Source organism: Zootoca vivipara, chromosome 3, assembly GCF_965207765.1.
Source record: "Zootoca vivipara chromosome 3, rZooViv2.hap1.1, whole genome shotgun sequence".
NCBI classification, from domain to species: Eukaryota; Metazoa; Chordata; class Lepidosauria; order Squamata; family Lacertidae; genus Zootoca; species Zootoca vivipara.
The window spans coordinates 9,647,570-9,667,324 of record NC_142586.1 but is presented as its reverse complement, the minus strand read 5'-3'; the positions used below and the strand labels follow the sequence as shown (position 1 = coordinate 9,667,324).

The following is a 19,755-nucleotide window of genomic DNA, read 5'->3' as shown; positions in this document are numbered from 1 at the left end:
GTAATCTTGCTCCCATACAAACTAGAATTTGAAAGCCCACTTTAAACCCTGCTTTAGTTAAACTCCTTGGTTTGGAAGCCACAACCCAGGATGATAGGCTTGCACATTATGATAAGCCATTGCTTACTGCAGTGGTTTTCAACCAGTGTGCCGTGGCACCCTGGGGTGCCTTGAATGATGGTCAGGGGTGCCAAAGGCTGTGTCCTTCTTTCCTTCCCTCCCTCACCTGATACCCTCTCAGGTCTCTGCCTCCCAAAGGCTTGCACAGCTGTTTGTTGCAGCAGCTCTGGCTACAAGCTCCCCAGGCGAATGGTGCCTCTGGTGCTGGCTAGGGGGTACTTCCCAGGCCCCGGTTGGGCAGTATGAGAAGGCATCTCTCTTTGGGGTGGGGGTGGGGGGCAGCTCAGAGACCAGTGGTGGCAGCTGTGGCTGCCCAGAGGACTCCCAAGGAGAGGGGAGAAGAGAGGCGGCCGAAGGAACACTCCACAAAGGAGGGTGTTCAAAAAGGGGTGGCTCTGCAGGCAAGGGGTGACATAATGGGCTCCTGAGCCCCACAGGGGTGCCGCAGAAAGAATGTAGTTGATCAAGGGAGCCATGAACTCCTAAAGGTTGAAAACCTCTGGCTTATTTGTTAGTCTGAGCTGCTCACACAAAGCATGAGAGACCAGCAGGTTGCTCACTCACAGTATGCCAGGATAAGCCAGGAATACTGGATTTACCTTGATATGCATACATGGACATGGTATATTTCCAGGCCACCTAGAACACCAAAATATCATTACAGAATATGAGACCCTGCAGTCAAAATCTCTGTTAAGCTATTATTTGCTTTCCCTCTAAAGTGCAGAGAAGCTTCACAAGAATCAATTTATACCTGCTGCTCTAAGGAATTCAATATGAAAGGTTTTAGACTATTTATTCAAGTAGGTATTTCAAGAACTATATTTCAAGACTACTCTTCAGTCAATAAAAAGTCAAGAAGTGATGGTCTTAGCAGCAATATGCCAACAACCCCAAAATAAAAGTTGGTGTTCAAGGTCAACTATGTTCATCAGCTTTAAGGCACATGTTTTTGTCTTTCTAGAGCGTTATTACTAAGGATGTTTCTATTATTAGCTATTCAACACAGGAAGGTACAAACTGACAGCAAGGTACTCAATGAAATTTCATTGTTTTCAAAGTGCTCCTTCTAAATTGAGGATAGGCAGTGTGGTTACTTCCAGATGTCTGGACTAAAACTCCCATAATCCTGGCCATCTTTGCTAGAGCTGATGGGAGCTTGAGTCCAATAACATATGAAGTGTACCATGTTGCCTACCTGGGTTCTAGTTTCATTTGCAAATCCAAGGCAACAAAGAAACAAAAGTCTATGTATATAAGAAGAATGGAAACTGTAAAATTGTCTGAGTTGATAAAGTATTTGCATTAAAACTTTAACTTTGCAAATCACCTAACGCAGTAACGTTTCAAAGTTTAAAATGATATTAAAACATATGTTATTTGCAAAGGGTCATCGTGAGCAATAAGGGACCAGCAGCAGGAGGCATATTGCCTCCAGAAGCTGTCAGTCAGGAGTTATGCTACCAAAATCTAGGAACAGCTCAAACAACAATGGGTACAGGTAACATTTCTTTCCTTGATGCAGCTCAACACTCTGTAGTATGGAAAAACTAGAACAAGCTGAGAAAGGCACTGTAACCCCTAAACCTCTTACTCGGTAGCTCTTAAGCATGGCTAGTAACCCAGTTTTTACATCACATGAAATCATATGCTAATGCTTTATCATGAATACTAATGTCATTCCCACTTTGCTCCTCCTCTAGTGCAAGTGAAACCAGTAATTGCTTGGCTTGCTGTGTCTGAACCAAGAATTCTGGTTTAGTTTGATCAAACAAAACATGAACAGGAAGCCAAGAGCAACCCTTGGCTTGTTTGGAACAATGCAAGCCGTGATCCCTGGTGTGAACATAATGCTAAGCCAGTGTTGGTGGTTTGCTCCTCTCACATGCAACAACTGAATGGACTGTTCATTTCTGTCATATAGTCTCCAAAACTAGGCTCCCAGGGCTTCCTTACAGGTCAAATGGCACACACAACAGTAGCTGATTCATTTGTTTAAATGCAGGCCACACCCCTACAGAGCATTTCAAAGGAAAATGGGGCAAACAGGTGAGGAAAGTGGCCCACAACAGTCAATCATCTCTCCATACCCTCTCCTCTCAAATGCTTTCCTCCTAGCTGAGCTTGCTGGTTTTCAGCCAAGCTCTGGCACTGAAGAGTACCCAAGAGAGACAGATTGCAGAGAGGTAAGTCATAGGCCTGTCACCATCATGTCTATTTTGGCCCCAAGCCCAGACTCATCTGTGCATTCTTTCCCATGTCTGTCTCCTGCTGTCACTATACTGTATGTATGTGTGTGTTTGTGTGTGTGCAAGCATGCACAGCTGGACAATGTAAAACCACACCTGGCAGATCACTCCCAAAGACACAAGAGACACTCCATCCATCCCCAGACTGCATGTGACCAACTTAAGAGCAGCCTCTGATGTTTTACTTCTACTTTAGTGTTTAAATAAGTGTAATAAGTGTAAATAGAGTGTAATAAGGACTGAGAGATTGTGGGGGGGGGCTCGTTTAATCTCACTGTAAACAAGTGGTACAGTGACAATAAAGTATTTCCTATTTCTATATTTCTGTATTTGCAATATGAAAAATGATTCAGCATGTACAAGTAAACAGACATTCTTTGTGACTCAACAATGTTACAAGAAATGTGGTGTATAATTGTCAAGGAATCTATTTTGCCCACAGCTGTATTTCACCTGATTTGATGGTTCTGTGCTAGAATGTTTCCATGATTGTCAATTAAAAACAAACAAACCTGACTTGTTTAATCCTGTCTAATTGGCATGTATGCATTACCAGGCTCAGATTTTTAAGAGCACTAATTCCATAAAATTTAAAATCTAAACTGAACGTACAAACAATTAACCCTGAGCCATCAGATGCTGGCTCTAACAACAATAGAGTCATTTATATAACATACATGCTACTATAATCATGACAATAATTCTGTAAGATAAGCCACTGTCATTATTCCCATTCTGCCAGGAGTGGGGCAGAAGGAGGGAACCGTCTGAATATACAGATCCTTGTATCTATAAGGTATACGTAAATTTCTTTTCTCCAGTGAATCAACTAAGTGTGTTTTCTTTAAGCATGCAAGTATATTTTCTTCATCAAGAAAAAGCTAGTTCCACAGGTTGCAAAGTGAAGATCTGGGTTAAATAAACCTTGGAAATTTAGAGATCAGGGTCGGGAACCTCGGACCTGGTGATTGAATATGGTCCTCCTGGAGTCTCTATCTGGCCCTCTTGAGTTTCTCCAACTGCACATGCTCTTCCCAGGCCACACCTCTCACTCATCGCTCTTCCCTGCCTCACACCCTATCCAAATGTTTTTGCCTGGTTAGAATGTGTGCTTTCAATTGACTCTTGCTTGCCTGGATGGAGGATAAAGAGGAGTGTGGGTGGGTGTGTAGAAACTAGCCTATTGTACAAAGGTAAAATTTATACACATTGCTCTGCTCACATTTGCCTCTGATCCCACTCTCTCACATGTGCCAGGAAAGCTTGCCCAGAAGGCAATGCAGTCCTGAGGCTGAAAAATGTTCCCACTCCTGCTAGACCTTCATGCAAAAGCATGCTTATCTAAGAAGCATAGCTTCCTCCACTTCAGGAATTAGTTTGGGGATGATGGGAGTTGTAATCCAAAAACAGAACCAAGTTTGGGAAACTCTGATCTAGAGTACAGGTAAGCTGCCGTTTTAGACAACAATTTGACTGGATTTGATTCTGGAAATGCTTGGGATGTAGCAAATAAATGACAATCTTAGAAATAAGAGTGTTCAAAACAGGTATGGAGAACCTTTGGCTCTCCTGATGTTGCTGACTACAACTCCCATCATCCCTGACCACTGGCATGTTGGCTGGGGCTGATGGGAGTTCTAGTCCAACAACACCTGGAGGGCCATAGGTTCCCCAGCCCTGTCTAGAAGTAAGCAAACAGAAAGGGATGGCTTCAAGCACTTGAATACATTCAATGCCAGTAGTGACTTTAGCATGCTCAAGGCTAACACAACTGCAAAAAATGCTGCTGTAAACATGGACCATTCAGATGGGAAATGGACTAGGAGTACTACAGATAAACAGGGATTCCTCAATGATGATGATGCCTACTATGGGCAGCTTCCAACACATATAAAAACATAATAAAATGTCTATCAAGAGAAGAAATCTGAACAAGTTGTGTTAGGAACAAAACTCATAGCACAGCCAAGAGTTTAGAGTCTACAAAAACACAGCTAGTAAGCAGCAGTTTTTATGCAGCCTCGTGGTTCATGCTATAGAAGGAAGAGGGGTGGAGGAAATCAGTGAATCAGCAATTTTGTCCAGCTGCCACAGCAAAAGAGAAAAGCAGAAAAGCACTAAGCACTTGGAATGGAGGAAAGCAGATTTTCTGGGATCAGGAGATTTCTCATCCTATGTAAGAACATGCATCTAAGAATGACCTTAGGCAAAAGCCTATCATGCTCTAAAATGGGAATGGGGCAAATGATTCCAAAATACTGTTCCTTTTGAAAATTAAGAGTCAAATGCAAAAATAGCTTTTAAAGTAAATATATAGAATAGATTTCTGCAACCCCTATTGGAATTTTCAATTTCTTTTGCAGAGTGACCTTTAGAGGCTTCACCCCAAAATACACTATGCAATTTGCTCCCCCCCCCCCGTGGGGTTGTCTATAAAACTGCAAAAGGTATTTCAAAACTCACCTAGAGGCAATCATCAGATACTTAAAAGTGCCAGCACAGGTCCATTTTCCAAACGCTTTGTTTGGCTTGGCATCTGAATCAAGCTTTTCTGTGTTTTAGAAGAAAAGCTTGTTCACTCAATTCATCACCTTATCAAATGGAGTTACTTATATATATGAGGATCAGTGTCAAATAGAGACCAGTGGAGAAAGCATATGTGGCTCAGAGAGCAGGAAATCAGAACGGTATTGTAAGCCAGTTCTCAAATAACAATGGCTGGCTTGGGGGGGGGGGTAATCAATAACTGTTCTTTCTTAGACCTCTTTCAGTACCAGTAGTAAGGATTGGCCTGGAGGCAGGGGAATGATTTTGTATGAAACAACTTCCAGAGTAGTAACCGCTGGAAGTGAAAACAAATCATTTCAAGTTGCCACACTATTATATTGTGCAACTGACTTATTGTAGTGAAAAATGAACTCAGTGCAGCAGATTTTACCACATGCATTTCACATAAATAGGGCCAAATTTCAAACACGAGTGGGAGCACATAAAAAACTAATAAAACGCCTGGGAAAATGTTTCACTACAACTGAGTAGTTTTTAAAAATGGTGAACTAGCAATTTTTGTGAATCTGCAATGCTAAATCTTTAAAGGAATACATTTTCTCACTTTCTTCAGCCCAGGCTAGAGAATCATGCAACACTAAATTCAAAGTTTTAAAAATGTTTCCAAAATGAAAACTTGGTCACTGCTACCAGAAAACAAGGGTTACACAAGTTAGGCCTGTCTAAACAGCTTTAAAAATAGAGCTGCAATCTTAAATACACATACTGGGAAGTAAATTTCACTTTAGAGAGATGGGCTTACTTCTGAGCAAACATGCATAGGATTACACTGTTGGTGACTGGTAAGCTTGCCAAAGTTGTTCCCAACTCTCCAAAGGTAAGACAAAACATGTCATACCAATGTACTTAAAAATCAAGCTGCTTTCATTTGGCTAAAAGCTGTTTTTGTACGCCATGAACTACCAAGTTTATGAACACTTTACAACCAGCTGTTCAAATTAAAATGATAGTAAAATCCAGCCCTCAGACTACAAAGTCGTAAACTAGATCTCAGCAGACTTTCCCTATTTATTTAAGAGAATCACGTTTTACTCAGATCTACCAATGACATTTCATTGGAGATAAATGATTTAGAAATATTATCCATGAGGAAAGCGGTATAGTGAAAGAAATACAGTGAACAGACCTGCAATCATATAAGGCTTAAATGTTTTTGTAAACTCTATGCAGCCAGTTTTGGTTAACCAAACTCTGCATTTGTAACACTATTGAGTACAGGGAATTTCTTACCTGAAACTCTGTTTCTGTGCTTCAGATCCACCAATCCAGAATGAATGGAAATTCGAATGGGGTTTCCTTTTCACACTTGTCTGTCAAAAGAGAGCAGCCAATCATCTTCAGCTTGGTGTATCTACTTCTTTTCTTGAACGAAATCCCAATATGCACTCCTAATGTTGTTAGAAAGACAAGGAAACCTGTACAGCTAGCAGGGTTCCGGCAGCCATTAAATCAGATGGGTCACCGGATTGGTGGATCTAAGGCAAGAAACTACATTAAAGACAAGAAATTGTACTTCCTCATACTTGAGACAAATGATCCAGAGCATACGGTTATGCACTATGCATACAGCTATGACATCTCAAACAACAGTACAGGCCTAAGGAAAGCAGTATCTTCAATTTCAATAGGATAAAAAATGTTATTTCTCCTTAAAATATAAAGTACCTATGGATAATCTATGCCAGACCCACAAACTATAGCCAGCAATAAAAGAGTTAACCTGAGTGTGCTTATGAACATTGGTGTGAAAAGTAGGGTTTTTTTTATTTTTCTTCTTTGAAAGGGCATTCCTCCATGCCATATCACAAACAACTCCTGAAATTTCCTTCTGTTTCCCAATAGGCATTCTATATAGCACTGCAGAAGATAGGGGCTACTGTTCAAGATACGCCAGCCCAAACCTCCCTTGGGCTCATGGAACCAGTTTCTATGTTCTTTGGATCATAGCCAATGCACAATTTGTTACGTCTTTCTTATCACAATGTCATGTATGTACCCAAGGTGCTTGTATTAACCAGTAACGCCTAGGACTGCATTAAGACATTGTGCCCAATGATTGTGTCTAAAAACAGCTTAAGTAAAAGTGGCAACACTTATCTCTGGAAATTTAAAAAGGGAACAAAATGGCACCTTCAATAGAGAATGCAATCATTATACACTGTTATACATGGTAATAATGAAGGAAGCAGTCCTATTGTATTTCTGTTTAAACTATAAACTTTAATTATATCATTTCCCAGTTTGCATGCCTTGCTACCTGCCCTTGACAAACCTTCTGATGCCTATTTTTTTCTTACTGCCAATACAAACCTTGCTTTAGATCAGGTGTGGGGGAACTTTGACCCTCCAGATGTTGCTGATCTACAACTGCCATTAGCTACAGCAAGCATGACAAATGGCATGGGATAATGGAAGTTGTAGTTTGGCAATTTCTGGAGGGCCAAAGGTTCTCCAAACCTGGTGTAACTGAAACACACACACACACCTCAAGGCTACATTTCAACACAATGTAGGGTCAGCAGCTCTGAGTGCACTAGAAACTTACTGGTACAGCACAGGTCCTTGACAACAGTATCAGATTTAGCTCCCTTGTCAGATGCTGCTCAGATTGTCCAGATATAAATGTTCACCAAATGCTTGTTAGTGTGCTGCCCATGAGGATGACAAATGAAGCCTCATAGAAACTCCTTTGTCAGATACATCAACTCAGGATGAAGAAAAAACACTGAAAAATACCAGCTGCCACTCATTGCACTCTATGCATAATCAATCATTTAGATACTCCTTAGCGATTAGGACAAAAGCCTGGTGTTTACATTCCCTCGTAACAAGAGAACACTTGCAATGGAATATTTACAACAGAAGTACCATAGCAGATGCATTTGCACAACTAGTCCCTCGTAATCAACCAATATATGTGGGTTGGTTTAAGTCACTAGTAAGATTATGATAGAGCAGCTAAAGCTAACACACAAGACTGCATGGATGTTACATCACCAGAGGAGCTGTTTAACCACATGATACATTTATCATCAAAATTAAATACAGTTAGGAAACATGTTATGTCTTTGTTTTCTTCTTCCCACTATAAACTGCAGAGCGTCAAAAGCTCCACATTAAGTATGAAGATGTGGAAAGAACAGCAGCCCATCCACTCCCATACATTTGCCAAGAAAGGAGAATGAAAACACATGGTTTTAGTATATATTCCTCAATTTCTCAGTTAAGGATACTGCAATTGAAACTTCCACATTTTATAACCTTTTGCCCTATAAATAAGCCTTGCTGGAAGGCATCTCATGACACACCAAGAAGAGATATTCATTCAATTCTGCTGCAGATTCTCCACAAACCCCATCAAGTCAAAATATGCAGTGTCTGCAAAAGTACAGCACTGCTGAATCAGACCAATGGTCTACATCCCGTCATCCTTTTTCTTACACAGGTCACCCATCAGTAGGGCCTGAAAGCAGCAGGTCTCCCCTGCTGTTGCCTCTTAGCAACTGGTTTCATTTGCAATTCTTGGCAAATAAGAACAACCCTGCTGGATCAAGCCAAAGCCCCATGAGGACCTGAGTGCAATAGCACTCTCCCCACTTACAATTTCTACCAAATGGTATTCAGAGATATACTGCCTAAGATGCCTTTCATATGTGCTGTGTCAGGAAGATCTGGGGCATCACATGGCAGGACAGAGTCTCAAACAAAGATATGCTCTCCCAAGCACACATTCCTTGCATGTTTGCACTCCTGTCCCAGTGACATCTACGCTGGTTTGGTCATGTGCACAGAATGGAAGATGGCAGGATCCCCAAGGACATGCTCTACAGCAGTGGTCCTCAACCCCCGGGCCACAGACCGGAACCGGTCCGTGGATCAATTGGTACCGGGCCGCCCAAGGAACATTTAAATACAATTAAATTAAAATTATTAAATCAAAACAATCTAAATAAAATATAAACAATCAACGTTCCCCCCTCAGCGGGCCGTGGTAAAATTATCAAACGTTGACTGGTCCGCGGCGATAAAAAGGTTGGGGAGCACTGCTCTACAGGCAGCTGGCTTCAGTCACTAGGCCTGTGGCAGACCAACTCCTATAAAGGTGTCTGCAAACTTGACATGAAGGCCGGCAGCATTAACCCCGCCATGTGGGAATCCCTTGCTGATTGCAGTGCCTGGAGACAGGCAGTCAGGTCATGCATCCACAGAAGTCACCAAAGGAGGAATAACCACTGGAAGGAGCACAGACAGAAGGAATGCCATGGTGCACCTGTAGGAGGTAAACCAAAACGCTTTCATCTGCCTCAATTGGTCTCTACAGTCACAACATGTGCTAAAACTCTTCATCGGCACTCTTCCATTGTATCCCGAGACAGATGCCAACTCATTCACTCAATGCCTCTGATACTGGTAGTACACAGACATCATGATTAGCAGCAATGAATAGTCTTAAACTTCATGAACTTGTCTAATCCCCTTTAAAAGCTGTTCAAGTTGATGGCCACCACTACATATTGTGGGTGCAAATTCTATAGTTTAACTTTGTGCTGTGTGAAGAACTTCCTTTTATCGGTCCTGAATTTTCCAACATTCAGCTTCATTGGATAACCCTGGGTTCAAATATTTTGAAAGTAAGAGGGAAACATCTGCATATCAACCTTCTCCACTCTGGGCTGAATTTTATATACCTCTATCACACTCTTTCCTTCTACACCTTTTAAAAAAAATCCCCAAATGATGCAGATAGCCTTCCATTATGAAAAAACTGCTCCAGCCCTTGATCATTTTGGTTACCTTCTTATGAATATTTTCTGGCTCTACAATAACCTTATTGAGAATGGTGGCGACATCTGTGCAGAGTATTTCAAGTGTGGCTGTGCCACAGATTTGTATATTATTATATTGGCAAAATTATTTTCAATCCCTTTTCTCATGAACTCAAACATTCACCCTTTTCACAGCTGCCATACACCAAGTCCACATTTTCATTAAACTATCCACCATGGCTCCAATATCTCTTTCCTGGTCAGTCACTGCCAGCTCAGACCACTGGCATACATGTGAAGTTAGAACTTTTTGATCCAATGAACATCACATTATTCTTTCTTACAGTGAACCATATCTGCCATTTTAATGCCCACTCACCCAGTATGAAGAAGTCCTTTTGGAGCAGCTCATAGCCCTTTTTCATTTTAAACACCTAAAAGGCACCAGTCACACTACAAATCCTTGGGAGATCTCACTTCTTACATCATTCCATTGTGAGAACATTCTGTTTATACCTACTCTCTGCATCTTGGTCTTTTAAAAGATCTTCCCGAGACGGTCTTTATAATGACTGCTAAACTTAGTCAAGAGTCTTTGGAGCAGAACTTTATCAAAAGTTCTTTATCACAATGTCTACTAATTATTCACATGTTCTTGACACTCTCCAATAAAAATTTAGATACAACGTACCTTTGTGGAAGCCACACTCCTTCTTCTTCAGCAAGACTTGTTCTTCTGTATGCTTGGTAATCTTAACTTTAATAATGATTTCCACCAGTTTTCCTGGAACAAATGTTAACCTAACCAGTCTCTAAATACCCAAATCTTTTTTAAAAAAAACAAACAAATGGTGTTACACTGCTCAATAGCAGTTATTAACCTAAGCTGTTTTTAATGTGACTAAAGCTCATGGCACTCATCAAATTTTGTAACAGGAAATTCTGTAAAGCTAATTAGTTATTCTGTGAAGCACTTGCTTTTTCCAATCCTGAATCTACTATCAATTAATCTCATTGGCTGACCCCAAATTTATGTGTTACGACAAGGAGAGAAATTCTCTCTATCCTCTTTTTCCACATGATGCACAATTTTGTAAGACAGCCATCCCCAACCCAGTGTCTTCCAGAATATTTGGACTACAACTCACATCAGTTCCCTTATTTTGTTCTACTTCTTAAACTGTAAATAATGTGAGGTACTGAAGCTTTAAGAACCAAATGTATAAAGAAACAGTACTTCTTAGGGAAGTACTGAAAAAAAGTTAGAGCTTTGATTTTAGATCACCAAATATTATTGGTATTGTACACATTCATAATTTTACTAATTAATTTCATAAAACCATGCATATCTACAAATGGTAAAATTTCAGTGGAGAAGCAAGTGCAGCAGAAAATTTTCATTCCCACGTCACTGGTTATGACCAAGCATCCCAGTGCTAAAACACATTCAACTGTTAAGTAAATCTCATTGATTTCACTGAAATATACTTTCAGTAAGCATGCCTATGATTGTAGGCTAACCTGAACTTATACTCACCTCCAAAGCTCCACCAACCCTTTGCAACAAGGAGTCTGCCGAGGTGCATTGAAGTGCAGCATCTATAATTTGCAATGTAACAAGTAACATGTTGCTACTTGATCAAGCAAGGAAAGTGTTTGAGCAGAGAAATGCCAAACACCATAAAGTTGACTGGCAGTAGGTTCAGGACAGACAAGTGGCATTTCGTTGAATTTAACTTGCAGAACTCACTAACACCAAGTGCAATTAGGCTGCAATCATAATTCCACTTACCTGGGACTTGCTTCTGAGTGGATGCAGTGAGGATTGCACTGATAGACAACTTTAAAATACAGATCATGGAGGATAGCCATTGTGCTACTAGCTGATAGAATTAATCAGAACATCCAAAACAGTGACAGTATACACCTAAACACTAGAGGCAGGGAACAAACAGAAGCAGTCTATCACCCTCATGCCTCCTCGAGGACTCCCTGAAAGGAGACTGATCTTTGGCCTGATCCAGAATGGCACTTCTGTTTGAGATATAAAAATTACCGGTATAATTTCCAGCTCAGATACATATAACAGTGAGACTATTTTGCCCATCATATCTGCAGTGATTACTAAAACAACAACAACCAGGTACTACTGTAAACCACAGGTGCCTAATACACAGACGAACAGCTTTGTTTGAGCAATCCAGTCATAATTTTAAAAGCAAAAGTATTTCTGAACAGTGCATTTTTAAATTTATCTCACTCCGTGGCATGCATGGTCACCGTCAAAATTATTATTAAAATACACCACTTTCCCCCATAGATTTCTGTGATACTTTGTATTTCTATATCAGGCTGTCCTGCCTATTGCAGCATCCATAGGTCCTGAAGGAGTCTCAATAAGTCTCACTTTCATTTCCTTATACTACTGCATATTACTCCAACTTACCGTAAGTTGTTTTATGTCTGAGCAAGAGTTAAGCTGAATTTGTAATTATAACAAAACAAAAAATGAAACATGGACTAAGTTGCCATATCACATAACTTTAAATGTGGTCATCATAGGTGTGGTTAAGTTTTGCTGTAATACAAAACCTGAATTAGAACTTACTAGGACGTACACATATATCACCACCACCCTCATTAAACTTTTAACAGAGACCAAGAAAATTAAGCCACTGATGCAACATTATGCCACTCGCAACATTGTTTTGTCTAGAAATTCAAGTAATAGCTTGTCACATCTACTTATCCAAAATAGAGATACTGTAGCAATGAAAGAAGATCCATCCTTACTCTCAGGTACACATCAGGATTAACATCAATTATCTTTGTATTAGACTACCTGCAAACCCCACATGGGATTAGCTGTAACAGCCAATCATTAAAAAATTGGTACAGAATGCTGTAGCCAGCTTTTTGCTAGCACATTGTAAAAAGGCAACACTGTTCCCAGAATTTCAGAAACCCACAAAATGGCAGACTAGCTGTAAATTGTTTTTTGCAATTACTGTATCAGCTCTTTCTGATAGTTTTTAACGAGGCTGCTATTCACTGGCATACAATGTACAAGAACAAAGTATTACAAAGGTTAGGTCTTTGAAAGTAACTCCTTTCTGGTTACTGGCAAAACAATTTTCCCGCCAATGCTGGACAGACAGAAAGAGGATGGAGACGGGTACATGGAGGAAGGCATTTCAGTTATGGTTCTTCATTTGTTTAAACATTTGTTAATTACACTCTTGCTGGGCAAAAACCTTCAACTGTTTTAGAGACACACAGAAGTAAGAACTTCATATAATGTTCATTTTACATATATTCCCAAAGCTCTCCTTCTCCCCAACCTTATTTTATACCGATAGCAAGACGTTCAAGATAGCAAAGACTTGCGAAACATACAGAAAAACTAAGGTCATAATATTACTGTCATTTAATTCTGCTGAATTTCAGTCCTGAGAAAATGGAAATATGCTCTGCTACAGTTTGTTTATTTTCGCTATTTGCTAAAGTATATATTAATGCAAATTATGAAATTGCAATGTAATCTTCAACAAGTGCACTTCTGTTCACGCAATGGGACTTTTTCTTCCTCTACCCCATCACGCAACCCCCACATCTCCTTCAGATCTGCTCCAGAGGGCTGGGGGACCATTCAGAGCAGATTCAGGGTAGAGAGGGCTTCAGAGAGAAGACGTCCCATGTAGAAATTGCAACTTTGTTCTGCTTATGCACAGACAATGGGTAAAAACCAGTACATTTTCTTGCTACAGTTAGAGGACCTTCATGCAGAATTGCAACCTAACAGAATATGGAGGGAAATTTAAAATTAATGGAAATATATAGGCTACTGCAAGCTATGACAAATATAAAAGTGAAAAACAATATTGCATAGGATTTGCCAAATGACAACAAAAACTGAATATGGTACAGCCATTGATTAAAGACCTGGAAACAAGAAAATGATCAAAATGAAAAAGAATGCTTAGCAGAAATCAAGACCAACGTCATAACATCAACTACTCAGTTCATTAAACATATGAAAAGAAATACTTGCCCTGTTTTAAGTACAGACAACTCCCACTTTACACGCATTCAAGACACGCATGACACATGCACCGTTTTTGGCCCTCTGCTGGGATTAAGAGGAGTGCAAGATCAGGAAATGGGAAGTAGCCCAAGCGTTGGTCGTGGGGATCTCTAGGACAAACTCTTTTTGATAGGAAGGGCATCAGTGACAAAGGAGCAAAACTCACTCACCCAGCTCACATTTTCCAACTGGAAGGGCTCTAGGCAGTGAATGGGATTCACTTGGATAAGAAGACTACAGAAACGCAATTCTTAAGAAATATGTGAAAGAGAGGGGGAGAAAGCAAGATTAAGGTTTAAGCAAATCTTCTGTTCTTTATTGGTAGACCGGGAGGGCAGGCAAAAGAGAAGCTGCATGCATAGGACCAGCCACAGTTGAAAACACTAATGTTTGGTGGTCCACTTAGGTGGTTCATATGCTTGATTTTGCAGGTCAGATGGAATTTCCATGTATATTTGCATTATACCTCTTATATATAATAAAAGTTTTTAAAAGTCTAAAAACCATTAATCTAAAAAAACCTTCAGAGGTTTCCTTCCTTTGCTTTGCTAGAAAGTAAGCCTAAGAACAAAAATAATGTCAATTTTAATTACAAACATCTGTAAAAGTAATTAATCAAGAGTCATCCCCCTCTCTCCCCCAAAAAGCTTTCACCTTAAAGTCAGGACAGTCAATAAGCAAATGTACTATAAATAAGCTGGTATAGAAGCTGTATGAACATCAAGTTCAAAAGGCTTGTTTTTCACCTTTCTAAAATCCAAAGACAGTAAAACAATAGTTGATATCTAACATTAATCACAGAATAGGGCCACTGAAATTAATGGACTTCAGATTATGTCCATCGAGTTCTTTGAATTTATTCCTAGCATGAAAATATTGGGGATCACCACAAGCCCATAATTTTTGGCACTTTTAGAATAGTAACTTAAATTCTTAAGATTAACAATGGCAAAATTAAGCCACCTGGAATTGGCTGCTTGATTCATCATACCTGTCTATGCTAATTTTACAGTGTATGTTTTCACAGAGGAGCTTTTTAGAAAAAGTACTGCTACGTTATCAAAACTGCAGACCAGCAGTCAACACCAACACCACACTGTCAAAGTTCAAACACTTCCACAAATTATTCTTCATATTGGTGATTCAATTACTGAAAGGAAATGCTACAGCCATCTGACAAACTCACTGAAGACTGAAAAAAACGATGCCTTGATCCAGTGTCACATTTCATATTACAAAAAGAGCTTTCGACTTGCCGTCCAAGACAAATGCAGAGTCTGCTTGAGTACCTTACCTATCTTAATGTTTTCTTTCACTGTTCTGATTTTGAACTCCCACACCAAATATCTAGTCAAGAGCTGAAAGCAATCATACCAAAAAGAAGCAAGTGGGGAAAATGTGCTCCAAGAACAAATGTGGCTGTGCTGACAGGCAATATCTATGTAGCGCAAGTTTGAGCCGCACCACAAAACAGCATCCTACCCTAAAATTCAGTTCACTTATTTTGAATCTGCAATGCTGTTTGTGAGAACTTATTTTACACATTTTTTTTCTTTGAGTTGTCAAACAGCTATGACTTCCCGGATATAATGTGCAGAAAAGACTATTAAGGTTTTCAGAGCAGGACAGAGAACTTCCTCCTCCCTGTGGCACTGTCATGACTCACTTACTGGGATTTCCTCATTCTCCTAACATTTAATAGCATATCTGGATGGGGTGGGGGTTGCGCCAATACATAATTTATTGCAAGTGGGGGGAAAGCTATTACCCAGCAATCAAACCCAGTTTGCCCAATTGGTTTCCAGGCTGCTCCAGGTGGGAGGGTTGCTGTCCAGCAAACAGACTGGACCATATAAGGTAACTACTGCAAGTTGCTGCACTACCGTAGTACACTGATCCCAATGGGTGAGAAAGGCCAGGATAAAAAAAGTCACCTGTATTAGGATTCAGTCCCTCCCGCCCACCTTGTCACAGCCTTCTGGAAGGGAAAAGCGCTAGCTTGCTTCACTCGTCACATAAGAGGGCATAGTTTAAGAGCAGCTATCCAAAGTATTAAGGTATAGATCAGGCACCCCCAAACTTCGGCCCTCCAGATGTTTTGGACTACAATTCCCATCTTCCCCAACCACTGGTGCTGTTAGCTAGGGATCATGGGAGTTGTAGGCCAAAACATCTGGAGGGCCACAGTTTGGGGGTGCCTGGTATAGATCTTTCCTAGTCCTAAAATCATTTGAATAATGATGCCAGACACTGAATCTGGTACTCTGTTGGTGCAAAGCAAGTGCTCTACTGCTACTATATCATAGTGACCAGCACTAATGGATTAAGAAATGCAAGAACACACAACCATAACATTACTGTAATGTTTGGCCACAATTAGAATTCTTAAGACAGAGATTACATGTTTCGTAAAACTAGCAGTTTGCTTGTCAGCTTAAATAGATCCCAACTGCTGTCAAAACCCAACTGTAGCAAAGTGCAGTGTTTAGTGTCAACAAGTCAGTAAAATGTTCATTACAGAGAAGGCTACATAAAATATACATATAATTCAAAGCACTCTCCTGATCATTGCCAAGTCACTTCACCCCATTCATATTTTAAAAAATGCTTCTACATAACCACATTTTACTATTGGGCCTTTGGGTTTGTTACAGCAATGTTACCCTCTTCATTTTCCCTTTGGCCATTTTATCTGCTATGTGCTTTTCCAACAAGGTAGAATTCAGCAGTCTTGCCCTTGCACTTCACTAAATTATATTGCTTCTGTAAAACGCATGGTTCTACTGAGGAAAATCAGCACATTAATGTAAAATGAAGATAAACAAATTTAACATTCTACATTTATTCTGCACACTTTCTGAAGTCCATAAAAGGAGCTTCTGCTTTAGTATTGACACACAAAAGGAAACAAAATTTCCAAGAAAAAATAAACAAATAAGCACATTCTTCACATTATCAACCATCTACATATATATATATATATATATATATAAATGTAAACTGGCCATGTCCGTTAGTATCCACGTTTCACCAAAACCGCTTGACCGATTGCGTTCAAATTTTCACACAAGCCTATACTGTTTTCAAAGACAGATGTCACACCTGTGCCACGTAAAACCCTCAAAACCCTGTCTTTCAAAACACACCACTCAGACGAAAATGCATTCTGGGAAAAGAACCAGGTTGCAAACCAGTGCCCTCTAGCGGCGGCTACACTGGTAACTACACCTATAGAACCTTCCCTCTCAACAGCACCTCAGCTGCCGTTTACATACTCGGCCGAAGCCTTTACAGACTAGGCTGAATGGAGGTACTGACTCGCCAGGGTGGGGGTTGGGGGGAGGAGGGGACAGGATAGGTCAGGACACGGTGGGGCCAGTCACAGGGATGACCTGGGGGTGGGGGGGAAGAGGGAGCGTGATACGTCATGGGACAGGGCAGGTTGGGGGGAATCACAGGGAGTAGCCATGGCAACGTGTGGCAGGCCAGCTAGTGTTTGTATATATGACAACAGGAAAGTGACTAAAAATGTAATAATCAGGTACTGGCCCCAGTTTAATAGCTCCAGAACATATGTGAAGGATTGTCCCCATCACAGAGACAAATGGAATGTTTCTTTACACATTATATGATACGTTTCCCTGACAAAGAATGAATGCAACTAAGGACTTCTTTGGTAGTGATCCACACTTGAACTCACAAAACCCGAACTGATCTCCAGGGAATCTCCAACAGCAAAGGCAGATTTGTAAGATGTCAAATATCATTGTTTTGTATAAACTTTATTCCATTCAAAACAGATTTCTTTTAAAGCCCTTTCTTTATGATGTTGATTGTAAAACAAAATGAACAAAAAGCCCTTTATGATATTCATTGTAAAACAAAACGAACAAAAAACCTCCAACTTCTTCAATGTTCAGAAAGTGTATAGCTGACATTAAGGATTCATATTTAGAAGGATCTGAGCATAACTAACCACCTTCTGTGTCCACCTCTGGACATAGAAATGTTGCAGGAGGGCTGGGAGTGTGCTCCATAGTATGTTGAGCACGCCACATTTCAGACCACTGCATATTGTGCATATACAACACAGCTCCACAATAACCCCATGACAGACATTTCCCTTTTTCAGCTAAAACTGTCAAAGTGTTGCTTGCTGACGAGTCTTTTACATTAAAAAACAAACAAACTCAAAGTACCAAAAGAAATAAATAAGTACGTAAGTAAGAAGAACACTAGCTTGCTATCTTTCTACAGTGGTAGAGCACAGTTCAGTAGTCATCCAAGACAAATGTACCCAAAGAGAACTAAGGCTATCAACTGATACAAAGGGTTTAAAATCAATTAAGCATCACCATCTTAATATTTATATGATGACCAATTTTAATTAACGATTAAAATTGCAAGTGCACACAATCAACAACATTCAATAAAGGTACTCTAAAGGAAGAGGTCAGCATCTCTTGAAGATGGTCACTTATGATTATGAAACCTTAAGTTACCACACTGCAAGGAGGGGGGAGGCACACCCGCCATTTTTTAACCAGCACATCTGTGCAAGCCTCTCTGCATGGCAAGTAGGCCACTTAGCCTGTCGTCCACCTCAACAACGATCTTTTTTGGGGGGGTGAGGGGTGAGAGAACGGGCCGAACCTAACCCGCTAGCTGTTCAATCGCCCTGATTGATCGATCAAAGCTTTGCAGTCCTAAAGAGCCTGGAAGCTGAAATCTACACACAGCAGCAGCACAAGCACATCGCCCCTTGCTTTGTGAAACTGGGCTCTTATGGTGCGAGAGACTACCGGTACTTGGCTCGCAAATGTCACCTTCAGCATATTCCCTACCCAGAGGCCTTTCACCTGCGTGGATGCCCAACGCCTTGTGTGGCTTTTGTCCTGGTTGCTTGGGACAGTAATAATAATTTTTATTATTTGTACCCCCGCCCATCTGACTGGGTTGCCCCCAACCACTCTGTGTGGCTTACAACGGGGGGGGGGAACACCCTGGGTGTAGAGGTCGGGGTGGTGGGGGAAAGAAGGGAGGCAAAAAGCAGTCGATCGCTCCCCACCCCACCCCCACCCCTCTTTCCCAGCTGACACATAACGGGCAGCGGCGAAAGGCGGCTTTTCGAGGAGGCCGGCGACCGCTTTGCGAATGAAAGAGCAGGAGAGAAAGAAACCTGGCCTAGAAGTGCGAGGCCGGCCAGCCGGCCCGCCCCCTCCTCCTCCTCCCCCCGCTCCCCACTGCGGGGACGGAAGAAAAGGAAGGAGGGAGCGGAGGATGCGCAGGCGACTCCGCCGAAATCCGAGGCCTACAAAGACCAGCTCTCACCGCGCCGACGCCTCCCGTTCCTTCTCTTTTTTCTCTCTCTCTCTCCCGGTTCCCACCTCCTCCCCCCCCCCGCCCGGTTGCGGCGTCTCCTGTCCTCGCGAGGCCTCGCCCGCCTCTCTCGGGCCTGAGGGAAGAAGGCAGAAAGGGATCCGGCGTCGGTTTCGGCCCCTCATACTTACCATCAACTCGATGGTCTTGTCCTCGATCACCGACTCCGGCTCCATCGCGGCGGCGGGTATGGTGGCGGCGGCGGCTCCTCCTCGGCGGCGGAGGAGAGAAAAGCCCGTATCGAACCCCCCTCCTTTTTTTTTCCTTTTCCCTCAGAGAAGGAGGCCGGCTGCCGATAGATCGACCGACTGACCCGCCGCCGCCTCCACGGCCGCGCGCCCGGAAGAGGAAGTGACGCGGCTGGCCGACGCGGCGCGCGGGAGGACGAACGGGCAGGCGGTTGGCAACGGCGGCGGCCGTTTCCCTCTCAGCAGCCGCGTCGGAACGGCCGTCGCGACCAAGGGTGGGGGAGGAGGAGAGGCACTACGGCTCCCAACAGGCTTTGCGCCGGTCGGCGGGAAAAAGAACCACAATGCCCGGCATGCATGGCGCCGAGAGGGGGTGCTTCGCTCTCCTCGCGGCGGAGGTG

At 41.8% G+C, this 19,755-nt stretch overlaps 1 protein-coding gene across 10 annotated transcripts in view; it reads right to left on the bottom strand.

The window, feature by feature from the left end:
- FBXW11 (F-box and WD repeat domain containing 11) overlaps positions 1 to 19,503 on the bottom strand; it is an 86,292-nt gene extending 66,789 nt beyond the window's left edge. For 2 of the 10 annotated variants that reach the window (XM_088665534.1, XM_088665537.1), the window contains exons 1-2: positions 19,298 to 19,503; positions 6,168 to 6,425 (exon numbers count right to left, since the gene is read on the bottom strand). Coding sequence is in view for 2 of the 10 variants with exons in the window: in XM_035110154.3 (XP_034966045.1) it covers positions 19,298 to 19,342 (45 nt within the window). In the remaining 8 variants the exon portion in view is untranslated. The remainder of the gene's footprint in view (positions 1 to 6,167; positions 6,426 to 19,297) is intronic. The other 8 variants (XM_035110156.3, XM_088665535.1, XM_088665533.1 and 5 more) reach the window with 4 other exon arrangements.
- Positions 19,504 to 19,755: the final 252 nt, after the last annotated feature.